This window comes from Gymnoscopelus braueri, assembly GCF_963280865.1.
Source record: "Gymnoscopelus braueri genome assembly, chromosome: 20".
In the NCBI taxonomy this organism is placed as follows: domain Eukaryota; kingdom Metazoa; phylum Chordata; class Actinopteri; order Myctophiformes; family Myctophidae; genus Gymnoscopelus; species Gymnoscopelus braueri.
In genome coordinates this window covers 10701404-10717920 of record NC_137622.1, presented here as the reverse complement: position 1 = coordinate 10717920, position 16517 = coordinate 10701404, and the positions used below count along the sequence as shown (strand labels likewise).

The window sequence follows — 16517 nt, the reverse complement described above, 5'->3', positions numbered from 1 at the left end:
CATACCTGCAGAACCAGTGGTGGAAAAAGCACTCAAATATTTTACTTAAGTAAAAGTACCAATACTGCAATATAGAAATACTCCGTTACAAGTAAAAGTCCAGAATTCAAAACTTACTTGAGTAAAAGTACAAAAGTATTGGCATCAAAATGTACTTAAAGTACCAAAAGTAAAAGTACTAAAATGTTTGAAAATAGCAGATCTACAAGCTCACAACGCGTCACGATGCGACGCGTTATGAGCTTGTAGATCGGCTATGTATAAAATAGGGCTAAAGTGGTTAATGTATGTTTTATAACATCATCATTTACACCTGAAAAGTGCTAGTAACTAAAGTTTTCAAATAATTGTAGTGGAGTAAAAGTACAATATTTGCCTCGGAGATGTAGTGGAGTAGAAGTAAAAGTATTGGAAATTGGAAATACTCAAGTAGAGTAAAAATACCTCAATTGTACTTAAGTACAGTACTTAAGTAAATGTACTTAGTTACTTTCCACCACTGTGCAGAACCATAACACTGTTCGTGAATCCATGTCCAGAGAGAGAAACTAAAATCTGTCTGAATGAAAAATATATTTTCCTCACCGAAAGCACTAAAGGAAGGAGTCGTACATTTTGGATTTGTGTCATGTAGGATATTGGTTTCTTCAATGGCCAAATGAGCAGATTAGTACTCTTATTAGGTGGTCAAACACTGACTCATAAGCCTCCCTTACATGCCTGACTTATTGAATTGACTATTACACATTTCAGCTCAAGTGAATTAATGTGGCATATTTGATATTTGCCATTTAGGAAAATATAATCACTTGCCACGCTGGGTAATATTGCTTCATATTCTTGCATGTCAACATAGGCAGAAAAGGCAGTGGTTTTCGAGTACCAGTTTATAGATCCCATATGTAGTGTATTGTGTAATTTAAAATTCTTGAGTATTGTTACTTCCACAGAGCCATTGGACCTTGTCATAATGTAACAGAGTACACATTTTAGTACTTCTGACAGTGCATTAACATTCAGCAATGGTTCCTGTCAACAGAACATTCAGGTTAATGTGGGCCCCAAACCCCTGATCCTTTCTCCCTCTCGCCCTCGCTCTCTCTCACTCACTCACTCTCTCTCTCTCTCTCACACACACACACACACAGTCAGGCTCTCCCGTCTCCTCCTCTCCCTGTCAGCCCTGCCTTATTCCGCAAATATTTACAACTTGTGTTGAGTTGGCCTGGAACCATGGTTAATGTCACTCTCGGATTCATATTAAGAGCCTCTCATGTAGCTCCAATAAACGGGCCTCTTATGCTGTTCCCAAATGCCCTGCATCTCTCCATCTATTTCTGTGTTGCAGTCTGTCTCGTTCCTCACTGCATTCCACTTGAATCCAAAACCTTCTTTAAGATCTAATGTCCAAATGCTGCCGTTTCTGGCAAGCATAGAAAGTAGGATTTGCTTAGAACTGCACATTATATAGTTTGTTTTCCCGTCAACGTGGCCTAACAATTGCTTGAAACTTGTGATTCATGCCAAGTGTTTCCTGAAACCCAGGGCAATTGAGCATATCATAAATCAGGTGTACTTTCTCATGTCTCCAGACAAAAAATATTAAAGAGCTCCCTGGTGGGTTTTTGAAATAAATTGTGTGACAGTCTGCATTAGTGGTAAATGGGGCTGGCATTACTTTTTCCCCGATCACCATTATCATTCTTTTCCTGCTCGGCTGGTAATTTGTTCCGTAATTGGAATGTTCGAGAAGCATTGCTACCAAGTGGCGCGGCGTTGTAAAGCAATTCTTACTGTATTGAATTCATTTAACCCATTGAGACCTGGAACGCATCTGTGTAATTTTTTTATTTTGAGCTAAAAAGCAATATTTTACACTTTGGCTATTCAAAAATAGCAGATCTACAAGCTCATAGCACGGCACCGAGTGCCGCGCTACGAGCTTGTAGATCTGCTATTTTTTTTTAATCGTGAAAATGTGTGCAAATCTTTGAATATATATTCTTTTAAAGCGAACATTTTTAACTCAAATCTTTGCTTCTGGGGGTCCCGGGAAAAAAACAATTGAGACGGGGGTCCGCGGCCAAATGCATATCATTTTGGGGGTCCTTGACATGAAAAAGTTTGAGCACCACTGATATAGAAACATATTTTTTTTCAGAAAACCGTTGGGATTTAGAAGACATTTTGTAGAATCGGCTTCAGGTCTTAACGGGTTAAATTGTTTTGTAAGTGGGAATTCCAACCCGACTTTGCTGGCGTATTGGAATCCCCTCTGAAGAGCAGCCCCTCGTCAAACATCAATAGGTTCTCGTCGTTGGCCCGCTTCCTTGAAGAAGTGTAGTGGAGCATGACTGGAAGCTCCTCTTCCCGCGGTGCTAGTTAGTTCTGTTGTCTGGAGTGGTGGTTGTACAGCGATTGAGCTTAACGAACCCGCCGTCTTGTCATCGTGTCTCTGTGCCCATTATCGCCAGGATCGTCTGCCACTCCTCGCGGGGCGGCTTTAACCTCCCTTAACCCTTTAAGACCGGGAAAGCATCTCTGTCATTAGGCTATTCAAAAATAGCAGATATACAAGCTCGTAGCGCGGCACCGAGTGTCGCGCTACGAGCTTGTAGATCTGCATTTTTTTTTTTTTAATCATGAACATTTGTGTAAATCTTTGAATATATATATTTTTTTAAAGCGAACATTTGTAACTCAAATCTTTGCTTCTGGGGGGGGGGGGGGGGGGGGTTCCTCGGCCAAATACATATCATTTTGGGGGGGTCCTTGACGTGAAAAAGTTAGGATTTAGAAGACATTTGTAAAATCGGGCCCTCAGGTCTGAATGGGTTAACCTCACGTCCCAGCTATAACTCTTAATGATCCGCACGTCTAATAGAATGAGCAGGGAGATGAATTATTCTCAAATGTTCTTCCCCCGTATTAAACAAAGAAGGTCCCTCATTACATCTGTATGCCTACACACTGTTTATTCAGTTGGCCTTCCTAAGGTCAGCCGACTGTTGTCTTACATAGGAGTCCTTCGTCCTTAACCTCAGGGAGCTGAGCCTCCGTTGAGCTTTAGAAGGCTCTAAGGACGGTAACTATTTACATGTATTAGAATGAATATCCTCCCTAGTGTGTGTGTGTGTGCGCCTAGTCTGGCCTCCTTGGATCGTTGCCTCAAAGTCCAACTGGCTGGTTGGCGAAGCTGTCCTTGAATTTCTGCCACGACCAGGACGTATAGAAAAAAAGTGATAAACACGTTCTCACAGGATATTAAAGTACCACAAAATAAATGCTCTTTCATTGATTTTTTTCCTAATGGCCTGCGGTGCGGAGCAAAATAAATGTATGTTTTTTTTGTTGTTGTTTTTTTCCCACCCATCTGACCAAACCTCACTCTGGAGCTGGCAGGAGAGACACCAGGGTTCCCGCGGGTCATTAAAAAGTCTTAAATTGTCTTAAAAAAAATATCGGGAATTTAAGGTCTTAATTTGTCTTAAATTTGACCGTAGGTATTAAATTTGAAGGTTATGTTTTTAAGGCTCATGGGAAAATGAAAGCCATAAACATTTGTGCGTATTCTAGTGTTGAATTTTCCATAAAGATATATTATCAGTACGCTCCTCCATCTCTCCCATTGTGTTGAGAGCGGTTGAGAGACGCACACACACTCACACAGCAGTCAGTGTGTGTTCCATAGGCTGATAGCCCCGCCCTCCCCTGTCTCTCTTTTCCTTCTCTCAGTCACTCACTCAGCTGGAGTTGACGAGCTTGTCTCGTTGCCCGGCCGTCAGCGTCAGCGCTGCAGTGTCGCTCGTTAATTAATTTGCTCCAGGTGTCTGTGTAAGCTCAGAAGCTCATTTAAGTGGACATTGGGCAAAATCAGAGCCCCCGTGACCGTTTTGGTTGATAAAGATAGCAGTAGTTGTAGTTGAGCACTGTTTGGCAGTACTTGTTGTTGCTACAGAGCATGCTAATGAATGCTAAGTGCTAACAACAAATGTATGCTATATAACGGATGTCACTGGTTACAATGTGGAATAGAAACGACGGACGCTTCCCCCTCAGCTGTCATCAGGCAACAGTTTCAAGTGAATGTTTGACTGATCAGAAGTAAATATTGTGCTACACACACACACACACACACACACACCCCCACACACACACACACACACACACACACACACACACACACACACAGTTTGAGCCTTCACTTGCTGTGCTGCTGCGCAACAGGGCAGATCTCCACCAGGCCAGGTGGCCCTACCCAGGCCCATGAAATTGATAGGCAGTCTACAGTAGCCAATTAGAATGAAATCTGCTAAAACTGACTCGTACACTAATACAGAACCATATATAGGCTAAATATTGTCTCTGACTCTCTGTCGGTTGGGAAAACTGTTCCTTTTATTTTAAAACGATTTCAAATGGTGAAAAAAGCCAATCTACAAGCTATAATTATTAAAAATTAAGAAATACTATATTTTAAATAGTGAAAAATACAGAAAATAGGGGAAATACATAAAATCTCTAATCTGTGATTCTAATGTGATTAATGTGACCCCTACAGTCAGTGAAGTCCAGGGCTGAATGTGACAAATATTGAGACAAATAGGCTATAACCCAATACATAATTTTATTTAAAAAAGTGGTTATATTTTACAGATAGTTACACTATTCTTGTACTATATTAAAATTAAATCATCCTTAACCTTCAGGTTAATTCATTATTTCCGTGGACTTAAAAATCATCGTTTTTTTTATGGCCTTCTTTTTGATTGGCCTTTTACAGGCCCTACCAGCCTGTAGGGGGAGGTAGAGAGTAACATATTATGATACCAGCCTGTAGGGGGAGGTAGAGAGTCACATTATAATACCAGCCTGTAGGGGGAGGTAAAGAGTCACATTATAATACCAGCCTGTAGGGGGAGGTAGAGAGTAACCTATTATAATACCAGCCTGTAGGGGGAGGTAGAGAGTAACATATTATATTACCAGCCTGTAGGGGGAGGTAGAGTAATATATTATAATACCAGCCTGTAGGGAGAGGTAGAGAGTAACATATCATAATACCAGCCTGTAGGGGGAGGTAGAGAGTAACATATTATAATAGCAGCCTGTAGGGGGAGGTAGAGAGTAACATATTATAATACCAGTCTGTAGGGGGAGGTAGAGAGTAACCTATTATAATACCAGCCTGTAGGGGGAGGTAGAGAGTAACATATTATATTACCACCCTGTAGGGGGAGGTAGAGAGTAATATATTATAATACCAGCCTGTAGGGAGAGGTAGAGAGTAACATATCATAATACCAGCCTGTAGGGGGAGGTAGAGAGTAACATATCATAATACCAGCCTGTAGGGGGAGGTAGAGAGTAACATATTATAATACCAGCCTGTAGGGGGAGGTAGAGAGTAACATATCATAATACCAGCCTGTAGGGGGAGGTAGAGAGTAACATATTATAATAGCAGCCTGTAGGGGGAGGTAGAGAGTAACATATTATAATAGCAGCCTGTAGGGGGAGGTAGAGAGTAACATATTATAATACCAGCCTGTAAGGGGAGGTAGAGAGTAACATATTATAATACCAGCCTGTAGGGGGAGGTATTATATCGGTGCCGCGCTATGAGCTTGTAGATCTGCTATTTTTGAATACCCAAAAATCTTAAAATGACACAGATGCGTTCCCGGTCTTAATGGATTAATAGAAGTTTTACCATCCGCTGGCCTGCACTCCCATTAGCCAATTTCAATATAGGAAGACATTGTTGCGACATTTATTTGGGTCTTAAATTACATTTGTTGAGGTCTTAAAAAGGTCTTAAAAAGTCTTAAATTTGACTTTCAAAATGGTGCAAGAACCCTGGACACTGCATCTTATAATGTTGCTCCAGTAGAAAGGGTTGTGAACTCAAACCTTCTGCAGAAGGAAATGCAACCTCTAATGATTACACACAGCCCCCCCCACTTAACCAGGGCCAATCAGGGAAATGGTCACCCCCAGAGGCTTGCTGTTTGACGGCATTTATCTACAGGGAAAAGACAGCCCTCTGCCGATTGTCTCTGCTAAACATTTCCTCCGGTAGATTAAAGCCTCCCCACTACTTGTAATGACATTGTGCTACGCATAAAAGATTAATATAAATTAACCCATTCGATCCGGGAACGCATCCGTGTCATTTTTAGATTTGAGCTATAACCATTATTTTATACTTTGACTATTCAAACATGGCAGATCTACAAGCACACATTCGTGCAAACCTTTGAATAATTTTTTTTAAACAACATTTTTAACTCAAATCTTTGCTTCTGGGGGTCCCTGGAACAACATATTTTGATGCGGTCGGGGGCCAAATACATGTAATTTTGGGCGGTCCTTGACATAGCAACATAACTTTTTCAGAAAACTGACCCTAAAAGCCATGTATAAGAACTTCTAGTTTATAAACATTTGCACAAACTTTCATGATAAAAAAAACACTTGCAGATCTACAAGCTCATAGCGCGGCGTTCTCTGCCACGCTATGAGCTTGTAGATCTGCCATTTTTGAATAGCCAAAGAAATTAACTCTAGATCCGTTCCCGGTCTCAATGGATTAAACAAAGAAGTTGCAGGAGACCTGCACCACAATACATAAATTGCTGTTATCCACCATTGCGCCATGCTCTCTCCCAGAGGCAAAAAAAAAAAAACAGCCCCGGCATCCATGGATGCCAGCAGCTGTGAGGAGGATGTAAGCAGGGGGAGCTGCTGAAATAAGCCCAGACCCAACAAAACCGTACCTTAACCCCACACATTTCTCCCTCCTCCTCCCCCAGGCCATCATGGCCCAGCTGCCCCAGGAGCAGAAGGCCAAGATCGCAGAGCAGGTGGCGAGCTTCCAGGAGGAGAAGAGCAAGCTGGACGCCGAGGTGTCCAAGTGGGACGACAGCGGCAATGACATCATCGTGCTGGCCAAGCAGATGTGCATGATTATGATGGAGATGACAGACTTTACCAGGTGAGCTCAGGCGACAGATTGCTTTGCTGCCGTGCACCTGGTGTGGGGGGGGGGGGGGGGGGGTGTGCGCGTGTGTGTGTGTGTGGCCAGCCTGAAACGATGTGTGCCGTTTTTTTCTTCCTAGCTATAGGCGACCTAATTGATTTCCTGCATCATTTATGTATAGCCAGACATGGGTTGCCAGATCTGTTTATTACAATTTCCCCGCAAGATTTTATTTGAAAATAGCCGATCTACAAGCTTGTAGATCTTCTATTTTCAAATAGCTGATGTATATGTTAAAGTGCTCATGTGGCCCATAGTCGCCTCTTTTGGGCTGGTTTTCCTAGACCTGGTTGCTTGTTTCTCTTATAGAATCTGGCAACACTGGTTGCCACAAGACAGTTTGAGATGAGGGGATCATAATAGTAATTGTATTGCGTTTTGTGACGTATCCATGGTGATGCGTTCGCCCCACTGATCTGCATGTGGCGTCTTAGTCGACGTTGATATCGCCATGGCGACAACATGCCTGCGGACATGGATGGCCGTCAAACACAAATCGCCCAGCATGACGCCCGTGTTTTACGCACCCGGTTGAGCGCTGCCGTTCATGCATCGGTGCTCTTTATCTTCCCACAGCAGTACTGTAGGTGGGCTTTTTTACTTTGTTGATTTCTTTTATAATTTTTTTTCTCCCCTCCTTTTTCTGTACAGCCATAAGCTATATGTCACGCTTCCTCCTTTGTCTCTTGCTATCTGCATAGAGCTGCGCATCTAAATGTTAAATGGACAGGCTCTGCAAGCAGAGCTGCTACTGAGGTGACTATATTCACCTCCTTCGCTTCATTCTGTACACAGTGTCCCCCCATTAGAATGCCAATTTATACACTGCCCCACCGCCCCACACCCCTGCCCCCCCCCCACCTTCAACCTCCCTCTGACTCTGTTCCCACTGTCTCAGCTCCCCTCACTCACTGCTGTCACTCGCTGTTAGTGCTCTGTGTTACCCATTCTAGGGGCGGCAGCTATCAAGCCCTGTTTTATAGCGTCGCTTCTCGACATGTGAGCTTGTAGATCTGCTATTTTAATATTTTTTAACGTTTATGAAATACAAAATTAAAAGTGTTCCGTAAAATCAATATATATTTATATTTTTATACCCATTTTTACTGCCATTGTAAGGATTCGAGGAGATGGTCGCTTGACACGTGTCATTTCAACGGTATGCATTTTATGTGCACACGCTTTAGAAAATGGAGGCGTCTTGAGACAATGCAGCCTAAATGACCACAAGCACAAAAACAATTCAGAAGTGATTGTGATTGTATGAAGTGAAGAGCAGATCGTTGTACCAGCCAGAAGGATGCCTAAACAAGCAAATGGTGGAATTTAGGTTTCATAGGGCCCTATACTCAGGTTTGCCCCTACCCATCACCCCTACCCATCACACACAGTATACCGTCTGATTTAAATGGTTGCTGTCAGAATGTGTGCCCTCCCTGACTACCAACTTCCTTTCTCTGCAATACCTGGACTCCAGGAGCCTTGAGTTCAGCTTCCTTTTAGAAGGCACTACGCAGAAAAAGTGTGTTTATGTATATTTGTGTATTATATCTGTCTAAAGAGCTCTCCATAAATGGGCATAAAAGAGACACAGGTAGACAGACAGATACTTTACGGAGATCTCTATATATGGGCACAAAAGGTATACAGACAGATGGGTACTCTAACAAAGCCCCCGAAACTATGACTCAGACCTATCGGCGGTGCGACCTACAGTAGGTGTGAGCCTACGTCGCACCTCTAGCCGAACCTCTAGTATATATTTAATGGCAGTTCTTCACAGAGGAAAAGGTCAACTTTCTGTCTTTGGCTGGCAGAGGAGTCAGAACTTTGCTTGTCTAAATGTGACAGAAGGTAAGGTATCTGGCACATTACCTGAGAATCCCTGCCATCTGCTCTGTGTGTGTGTGTGTGTGTGTGTGTGTGTGTGCAAGTCTGCTTTGGAATGAGTCAATGGGGGCGAGAAATGTCCGTCTGTCTCTCCATGATAGTCTGTTTATATGTTTGAATATGCAAACCTGCCAACATGTACGCATTTTTCATAACACAAACACGTCTTAACATAAGTTTTACACTAAAATAAGCTTAGCGAACACAATAAAATTGCGGTTCTCTGATGTCTTGTTTCTAAAGCATTGTTAATCGACCATGTACTTTTTCCTGATCTGCTACCCCTTTGTAGTGCTTTGTCAGAGCTGTAGATCAAGTCGATCTGACCAATATGCCCATATATGGGCAGGGCACCCGAGGGCCACACGCACAAATCCGCGTTGTTAGGCAACAGTTTCTGTCGTGTCTGAGGCCATTGCACGTTACGTTTGTGACGTCCACTTCCCATCGGTCTCCATATATGGGCATGTTAAAGGAGTAGTTCACCCAAAGAATGACTTATTTTCTATCAATTGCACACCCCATGAAGCCTTGAATTAATGGATTTATTTTTGTTTTTGTCGCATTCCTAAGCCAACAATTTGATGACCGGGTGTATTTCCGGTAGGAGACACAAAGAATCTACTTTGTGTCTCCTACCGGATACATTAGTCGGTAGGAGACGGGAATCAAATTATTAGCTTAGGAATGCAACAAAAACAAAAACAAATCCATGAATTCAAGGATTCATGGGGTGTGCAATTGATAGAAAATAAGTCATTTTCTGGGTGAACTCCTCCTTTAAGGTTTGTGACAGAGAGAAAACTATAACATGCAGTGCTTGTGACTAATAACTAGTTTAGATCCAATGGTTCTTTTTTTCCAATATCCTGAGAAGTAACAGTCTTGGACATACAAGGTTTCCGCCTGACAGTGCTACATGCGTGCATATAAACCACTTCATAGTGTATATATACACACAAGCGCACAGTATGTGTGTGCACGGACAGGTTTCCACTTAACTTTCAGTCTGTGGTTGTGTTGTAGACTAGAGGGAACTATAAGTATAGTATGCATATACTGTACAGTACCATATTGCTTTTCGTCTGACAGGCTATTTGTCGAATGTTCAGCATTGTGCGTGCAACAATGGTGTCTTGATTGTCTCTGGTGCGCGCCACCCGTGTGGTACTCAATACATTTATTCAGAGTTGGCAGGTGTGTATACTGTGCGTGCGTGTGGCGCGCCCGCGTGACATGTGAGGACATTTTTTTTACTAGCCGTGTGTATTCGTGTCTGGCCTCGCTGGCGTGTGACTGACTGTGCCTTTTTAAACTGAAGTGAATTACTCAGAGGACATCTTGTGCTTAGCTCTGAGTCACCGTGGTAACAACGCCCCAACAACCGCTGCCGCTCCATCTTCATCTTCTTGAATGAGACAAAGACGTGCAGGTACAACAACAACAGGAAGCCTCAGTGAAGGAGGTCAGAGTGCTGAAACACACAACTTTAGACCCTGTGCTGAATCGCACAAATTGTGCGTTGATCCACGCTCCCTTGAAGGATCAAGAGGAAATAACTGCAAAGCAGTCTCTTCTTTGGACCTGTTGTGCTGCATGTTAATTTCATGCAAATTATGCTGTGGCCAATCTCAAACGCTGCACCGTTCATGTATTTTTTATTAGAATCCACGTAAGATTTGTGCGTGTATGTGTATGTGTATATATATACGTATAATATATACATATATACATATATATATATATATATATATATATATATATATATATACTGCATGTATATTATGTATGTATGTTAGTTGTGGTTGGTACGGTACGTATTTTGGTTTGAAGCTACGGTTCATTTTTGGTTTCGGTACGGTGAAAAGAAAAATATAATACCGCTGCAAACCAAACGTTGTCAAAAAAAATGTAATAGAAACTAACTGAACTTTCCCATTGCACATTTCCTTTCACAGTAGGTTAAAAATAGCACCACTCTAATGCCAGCAAATTGACAGTTTACCATGTCAGCCATGTACAAACTTATAAAACCAAAAATCACACAGCTCACATTCTGCATGTATATTCAACTTGATATTTACATGAGGTATTGCCAATGCCAACCTGCTGGTTATTTACATGAGGTATTGCCAATGCCAACCTGCTGGTTCTCAGCAAACATGCACATCTCTCTCATTGACAACCACAGCAAGAGATGGCACAGCCTATTTAAGTCAAATTTGTGCTCATAAATAATTGATTTTGGCCATACATGCACCCAGAAAGCTATCAAGTGCAACAAAACTTTTTAATTGCGACCAATGTATTTAATGAACCAAAACCAGTAATACTGGTTGCAGAACACTGCTTACTATGTTCCACTCGGGGGTAGAGGTGATGGGCAGTCACTGTAGCTCTCGGCAGCTCTGTATGTCCATGCATCAGCACAGCAGAGACATTCTGCAGCATACACACTAATAATGCGCTCACTTATTGCTCAGGTTTACATCGCAAGCCTCAAGCTGCACTGTCTGCCTTGTTGTCGAGTCATTTAAGGACATTGAAGGTAGAAAAATAAGCGCTCCTCATCTACTTAATGTGGTGTTGTGAATGTGTATAGGCAGCTTAATATGTTCATTTGTATTTTAGTTCCACATTCAGTAGGCACTCATTCAGCACGGGTGTGTACCGAACAAACCAGCCCGTACCGAAACCGTTTGGTACAGGTACTGTATGTGTACCCTTAACAGTGTTAATGTATATGTGTACACACACACACACACACACGTGTGTATTTTGATTGGAACTGGATTTTCAAGCCTGAACATTTAGTTCTGTAAATGCACCATATTTATACCAGCCGATTGGCTTATGGTCTACAGAGCCAGCTACAGGTACTGTAGCGAGAGCCACTGACACTTTTTTTTGTACGTAGAAAGTAACTTTTTCTTAACATGGTTTCAGCCATGTATTATTGCTGGAATAATCACAAAGACTGAAATGCTTCCTTGCACATCACCCTTACGTCTTAACGGTGTAAACCAATACCAGAGTTAGATTTAAGTGTCAAAACTAATGTCAGTTAGCCTACAAACCTCTAAGACACGTGTACACACCAGGGTTACCAAGCCACCAAGCTGTCCATGTGAAGAGATTGAGGATTGTTTACACAGTGGAGCTGCTTGCTAATGTGGAGACGAGCCACGGTGAAGAATCGTTGCTACATTGTCAGGAATTCATGTGGCAAGTAACGCGACCCACACACTATGTTGTTGTAAGTCAGGTATTTCATAGCCAATGTTTAGTTTTTCTCTTTCTGACTGGCTGTCTTTAGTTTATACCAATGTACTGGGTTCAACAAAGCAATTCCTGTTCAGTGCCGTTAATCTGACTATACCTAGAGGCTTTTGAGCCTTATTTTGAGTCTTTGACAATCCACGGAAAACAAAAAATCAACCCGGATGTAAACAATGCTTCTTTCCACCAAAAAAAAACCAATGTAACCACGATCGTCAGTTCTGTAGTTATCGGCAGTTGAATATCGCTAGTTTTCACCAAAAACGCAATCTGGGAAAAGAAAACCGAGATTTTTATAAAACTGATAACTGCTAACATTGCAGTGGACTGGGTTATTTCTTTTAAATGACGTCATTTCCGGGTCTATCCTTCTCTGGAAGTCGAGGTATCATTCATAGGTTGGCGAAGAGCGCCCTCTAGTGTAATCACTAAAAACACCATGATCACGCAATAATTACGTCTTTGGCAGTGAAGCGTTGGATTTCAGATGACGTAATATTATATCCTTGGCAGTCAATGTGTTAAGTATGTATTGGTACATATTTTACATCATTACATAGCTTGAAATGATTTAATGATTTACATTGGCTGCCTGTAGTTGTGTGTAAACACCTACACATCCTTGTGTGTATGACAGCATGTCGTCACATCATGTCTGTACGTCTCGTATGTCACAGTATAGCGCCTGGAAGGTCACGAGCTGGCTAATTCAGCCCACACCCAAATTATTGCCCCCTCAACCTTGAGCTGGCACATAGCTGCACCAAGGTTAATGCTGTACGGGGAAAATTGATCGGGGGGGGGGGGGGGGGCTCTCGCCAGCCTTATTATGAGCAGCGAGAGAGAGAGAGAGATCCGTGTTGACTTCCACTATGTGTACGGGCCGTGCGGTGGCTCCTCATGAATAAGGCATGGCGTGGCTTGAAAGCATACAACATTCAGGAACCTGCTGTCTTGGACTGCTCAGCGCCGTTGGAGGACTAGATCTGATGTGTCTTACTCCCATCTGGAGACCCGTGCCTGTCACTAGACCTGACAGCCCCCACCCCCCAACGTCCAGATATTCAATGCATTATGAAAATCAGATGAGGGTAAATCAGGATATCCTGTTGTGAACCCCTCAGGCCCCCTCCCCCCCCCTCCCCCTTTCCTGCTCTCTCCCCCCTATAGCAAAACAATCTTCTTTAGCTATCCAGGCATTGTCAGGGAATGAAAAGTAGATCTGACAGTTACAGCAGTGATTCCCAACTCTGGTCCTCAGGACACCCCTGGTGCTTCTGGATTTGTATCATACCGGGTCTAAACGAGTCCATGATTGGACAGTTACATTTACGAGGACACCGGGTGAAACGCAATTATCTTCCTGGTAGGATGGAAAAATCTCCCTGTGTATTACATGGTTGTGCCCATGCCGATTTAACAATGACATTGACGACTGCCAACGTCTCCGCCTCTGTATAGATGTTTCTTGGAGCCATTTAAGAGTAACCAAAAAATCTAATCAATTCCCTAAATATAGATTTATTGCTTAGAAATAAAACACAATTGTTGCATAATTGTCCATTTACACACGTGTGAATAGTCTGACTAATCAAAACTGAAAGTATGAAATGCAATGGACATACACTTTAAGCTTGCTATGGTATTTGAAAGACTCAAATGAATTGATTGCAAAAATGTAGAGGCGGTGGCTCATTAACGTTGTTAGGTTTAATGACACCTGCATGGTAAAAGAGGAACTTCCGACACAATTTGTTTCTCTCTACTAGGTATGGGATGATAATCAATCACTGGTCACACACTGATAAAATGCTGTGCAGTTTGTTAAAACCAGCGTTCACATAGTGAGCTGGTTTCATAAGGGTTTTAACCCATCTCGCACTGTCGGTTCTTTTTTTTTTTTTGGAGCAACCTGATAATGGATGGCTGGGGTAAGCCTTTTTAAACACTAGCCGCAGCCACATCTTGGTGCTACTGTAGGTAACATAAAACATAGAGGAAAGTACAAACTCCTTGTATTTTTTGTTGTTGTTGCAGTGTTGTTTGATTGTTGAATGTTTAATGGACCACAATGGACACAAGCCTTTGGCTTTTTTGTGTCATCCATTAGGCGTTTTTTCCTACTCTTTTTACTGCTGTACAAAGAGTAAAAAATAGTAATATTCAATCAATCATCAATGTTTGGCCAAGCTGTCGGACCCGGATTCTAATACCGAATTTAGAGATAATTGGCCTCTTTGCCTCCCATGGAGACCATTTAGTCATGCTTTGAGGGTTGCGTTTACATTGAAGCAAGCTAAAACTCTGCTTTCTAGACTGTTACCGACTTACCCATCCTGCTGTGGAGTTCTCCAGGGGCTGACCCGTCCCTGCGGACCCTCCTCCAGTAGCTGTGTGGCGTGACGCATGGCCTCCTCCACGGAGGACCCTGACACTGGCTTCACAGCCTGGCAGCCGAGGGAGAGCAAGAGGGAGGGAAGGGGTTAGACATGGGAGGGGGAGGGAAGGGAAGAGGGGAGAACACAAAATTCCATCTGTTGTGGGTTGGATGGCTCGTTCTTTAGCCTGGAGAGAGCAGCTTTGAATCCAATTTGTGCCTCTTGCCAACTGTGTCCCCGAGTCCCTTGTGGGGACACTAAGCTGGCAAATGGCTGGTGAGTTTTATACTGTGGGCTGTGTCTATAGTGAGCCCGGCCCTCGTTTGTAGGAGCCCCGGTTTTGAGGAGGGAGATGGGAGGGGCCGCGTTAGAACAAATGAGCCAAAACGATTAGGTCGAGTTGGACATTCCATTTTATCTCTGCTTTTCTTCTCTCTGTCCTCTTTTACTCCCGCAGTCCACAGAGCAAAATAGAACGGATGAATAGTGTAATGTGGTTTATTTAGTGTCGTTTGGACCATCTGGAGCTGCTCAGACAGTATCACAACACATTCTCAGTTCTTGGCCTTTTTAATAAAGCTGAGTGGAGGAGACTATAAACAGGTTAACACATTTGAATAAGACGGGAGGAGTCGGCACGTGGCAATGGCTGCAGCTCTAAGCACATTGAATCGCCTTGTTGTCGAGATGTGCTATACAAATAAAATTGCCATGCCTTGCCTCTGTTATGATGGCCTTTAGACTGAAGGCTGTGGCCCCTGAACTTAAAAGGGTTATAAAATGTTCATGATTCCAGAGGTGATAGTGTTTAGTGCGTGTGTGCTTGTGTGTGGGGGTGTGTATTTCACAGTTTCCCTGGCCTTCCTTTACCCCATAAATTAACCCTGTATACCTGTCTGATCGGGGGGAAAAACAACCATTAAAAACATAGCAACTCCACGGCCAAGATGCTGCTGTTGCATATTGAATGAAGCTTGCAGTAGATCAAAAACAAGGAGTGATCTCTCTGTTGTCTCCCCAGGGGGAAAGGACCACTGAAGAACACGTCTGATGTCATCAGCGCTGCTAAGAAGATTGCAGAGGCAGGATCACGAATGGACAAGCTGGGCCGCACCATCGCCGACCAAGTAAGTCCATAGTGAAACTCCCATCCCCCCATTGATGTAGACATTGCAAGAGACATAAAGAATATTAAATCTATGCCACAACACTCTGATGTTGTGCATATACTGATGAAAACATGCTTTTCTTATTAATAATGAGGATATAAATAATGCAAAAATATTTAAAGGTCTTTTGTAGAAGGGACAGTTCATTTGACAGTTATGACTGGCTGAAAAGTACTGTAGCCTACTAGGTTTTTTTCTCTTTCTCTGTCAGCTGTGGCAGACTTTGGATTCACACACATTTTTAACATCAATGTTATCAACCATTCAAGGGAGCCTCTGACTTTGCACAGTTTTGAGTGTGCGTAGGCTCACTTTAATTGTTTATTTAGTTTCCTTTTGGCTCCAGCACCTCGCCCAAGTTTACTGGCAGATGAGCTGTGTTTTTTTTCCCACTATAACATCAATGTAATAAAAAGCTCTGCATCGTTACCCAAGCGGGACGTGTACATTTCATAATTCTACAATTAGTTATCCTAAACCATAGCCTAATTTCATATAGTGTAATTATTCTGCCATGAAACCATGGTGGATGAATTGCTGATCTTGTATCGTTATCTGCTGATTCTTCTGGGTAACTACAGGAAAAAAGAAAGAAATACTATCGTGATTGCGGCTTCGGTAGATGCCCATGGCTTCTTCCAAACACTCCTTCCTAACGTGCTCTCATCGTGTCCTTTTCCTGCTTACATACCACAGTTTATCCCATTAAGACCTGAAGCCGATTCTACAAAATGTCTTCTAAATCCCAACAGTTTAAAA

The 16517-nt window shown here is 42.6% G+C and overlaps 1 protein-coding gene across 1 annotated transcript in view; it reads left to right on the top strand.

The window, feature by feature from the left end:
* ctnna1 (catenin (cadherin-associated protein), alpha 1) overlaps positions 1-16517 on the top strand; it is a 133242-nt gene that overhangs the window by 90647 nt on the left and 26078 nt on the right. The window contains exons 14-15 of the mRNA XM_080416484.1: positions 6816-6997; positions 15611-15716. Coding sequence (XP_080272610.1) covers positions 6816-6997; positions 15611-15716 — 288 coding nt within the window. The remainder of the gene's footprint in view (positions 1-6815; positions 6998-15610; positions 15717-16517) is intronic.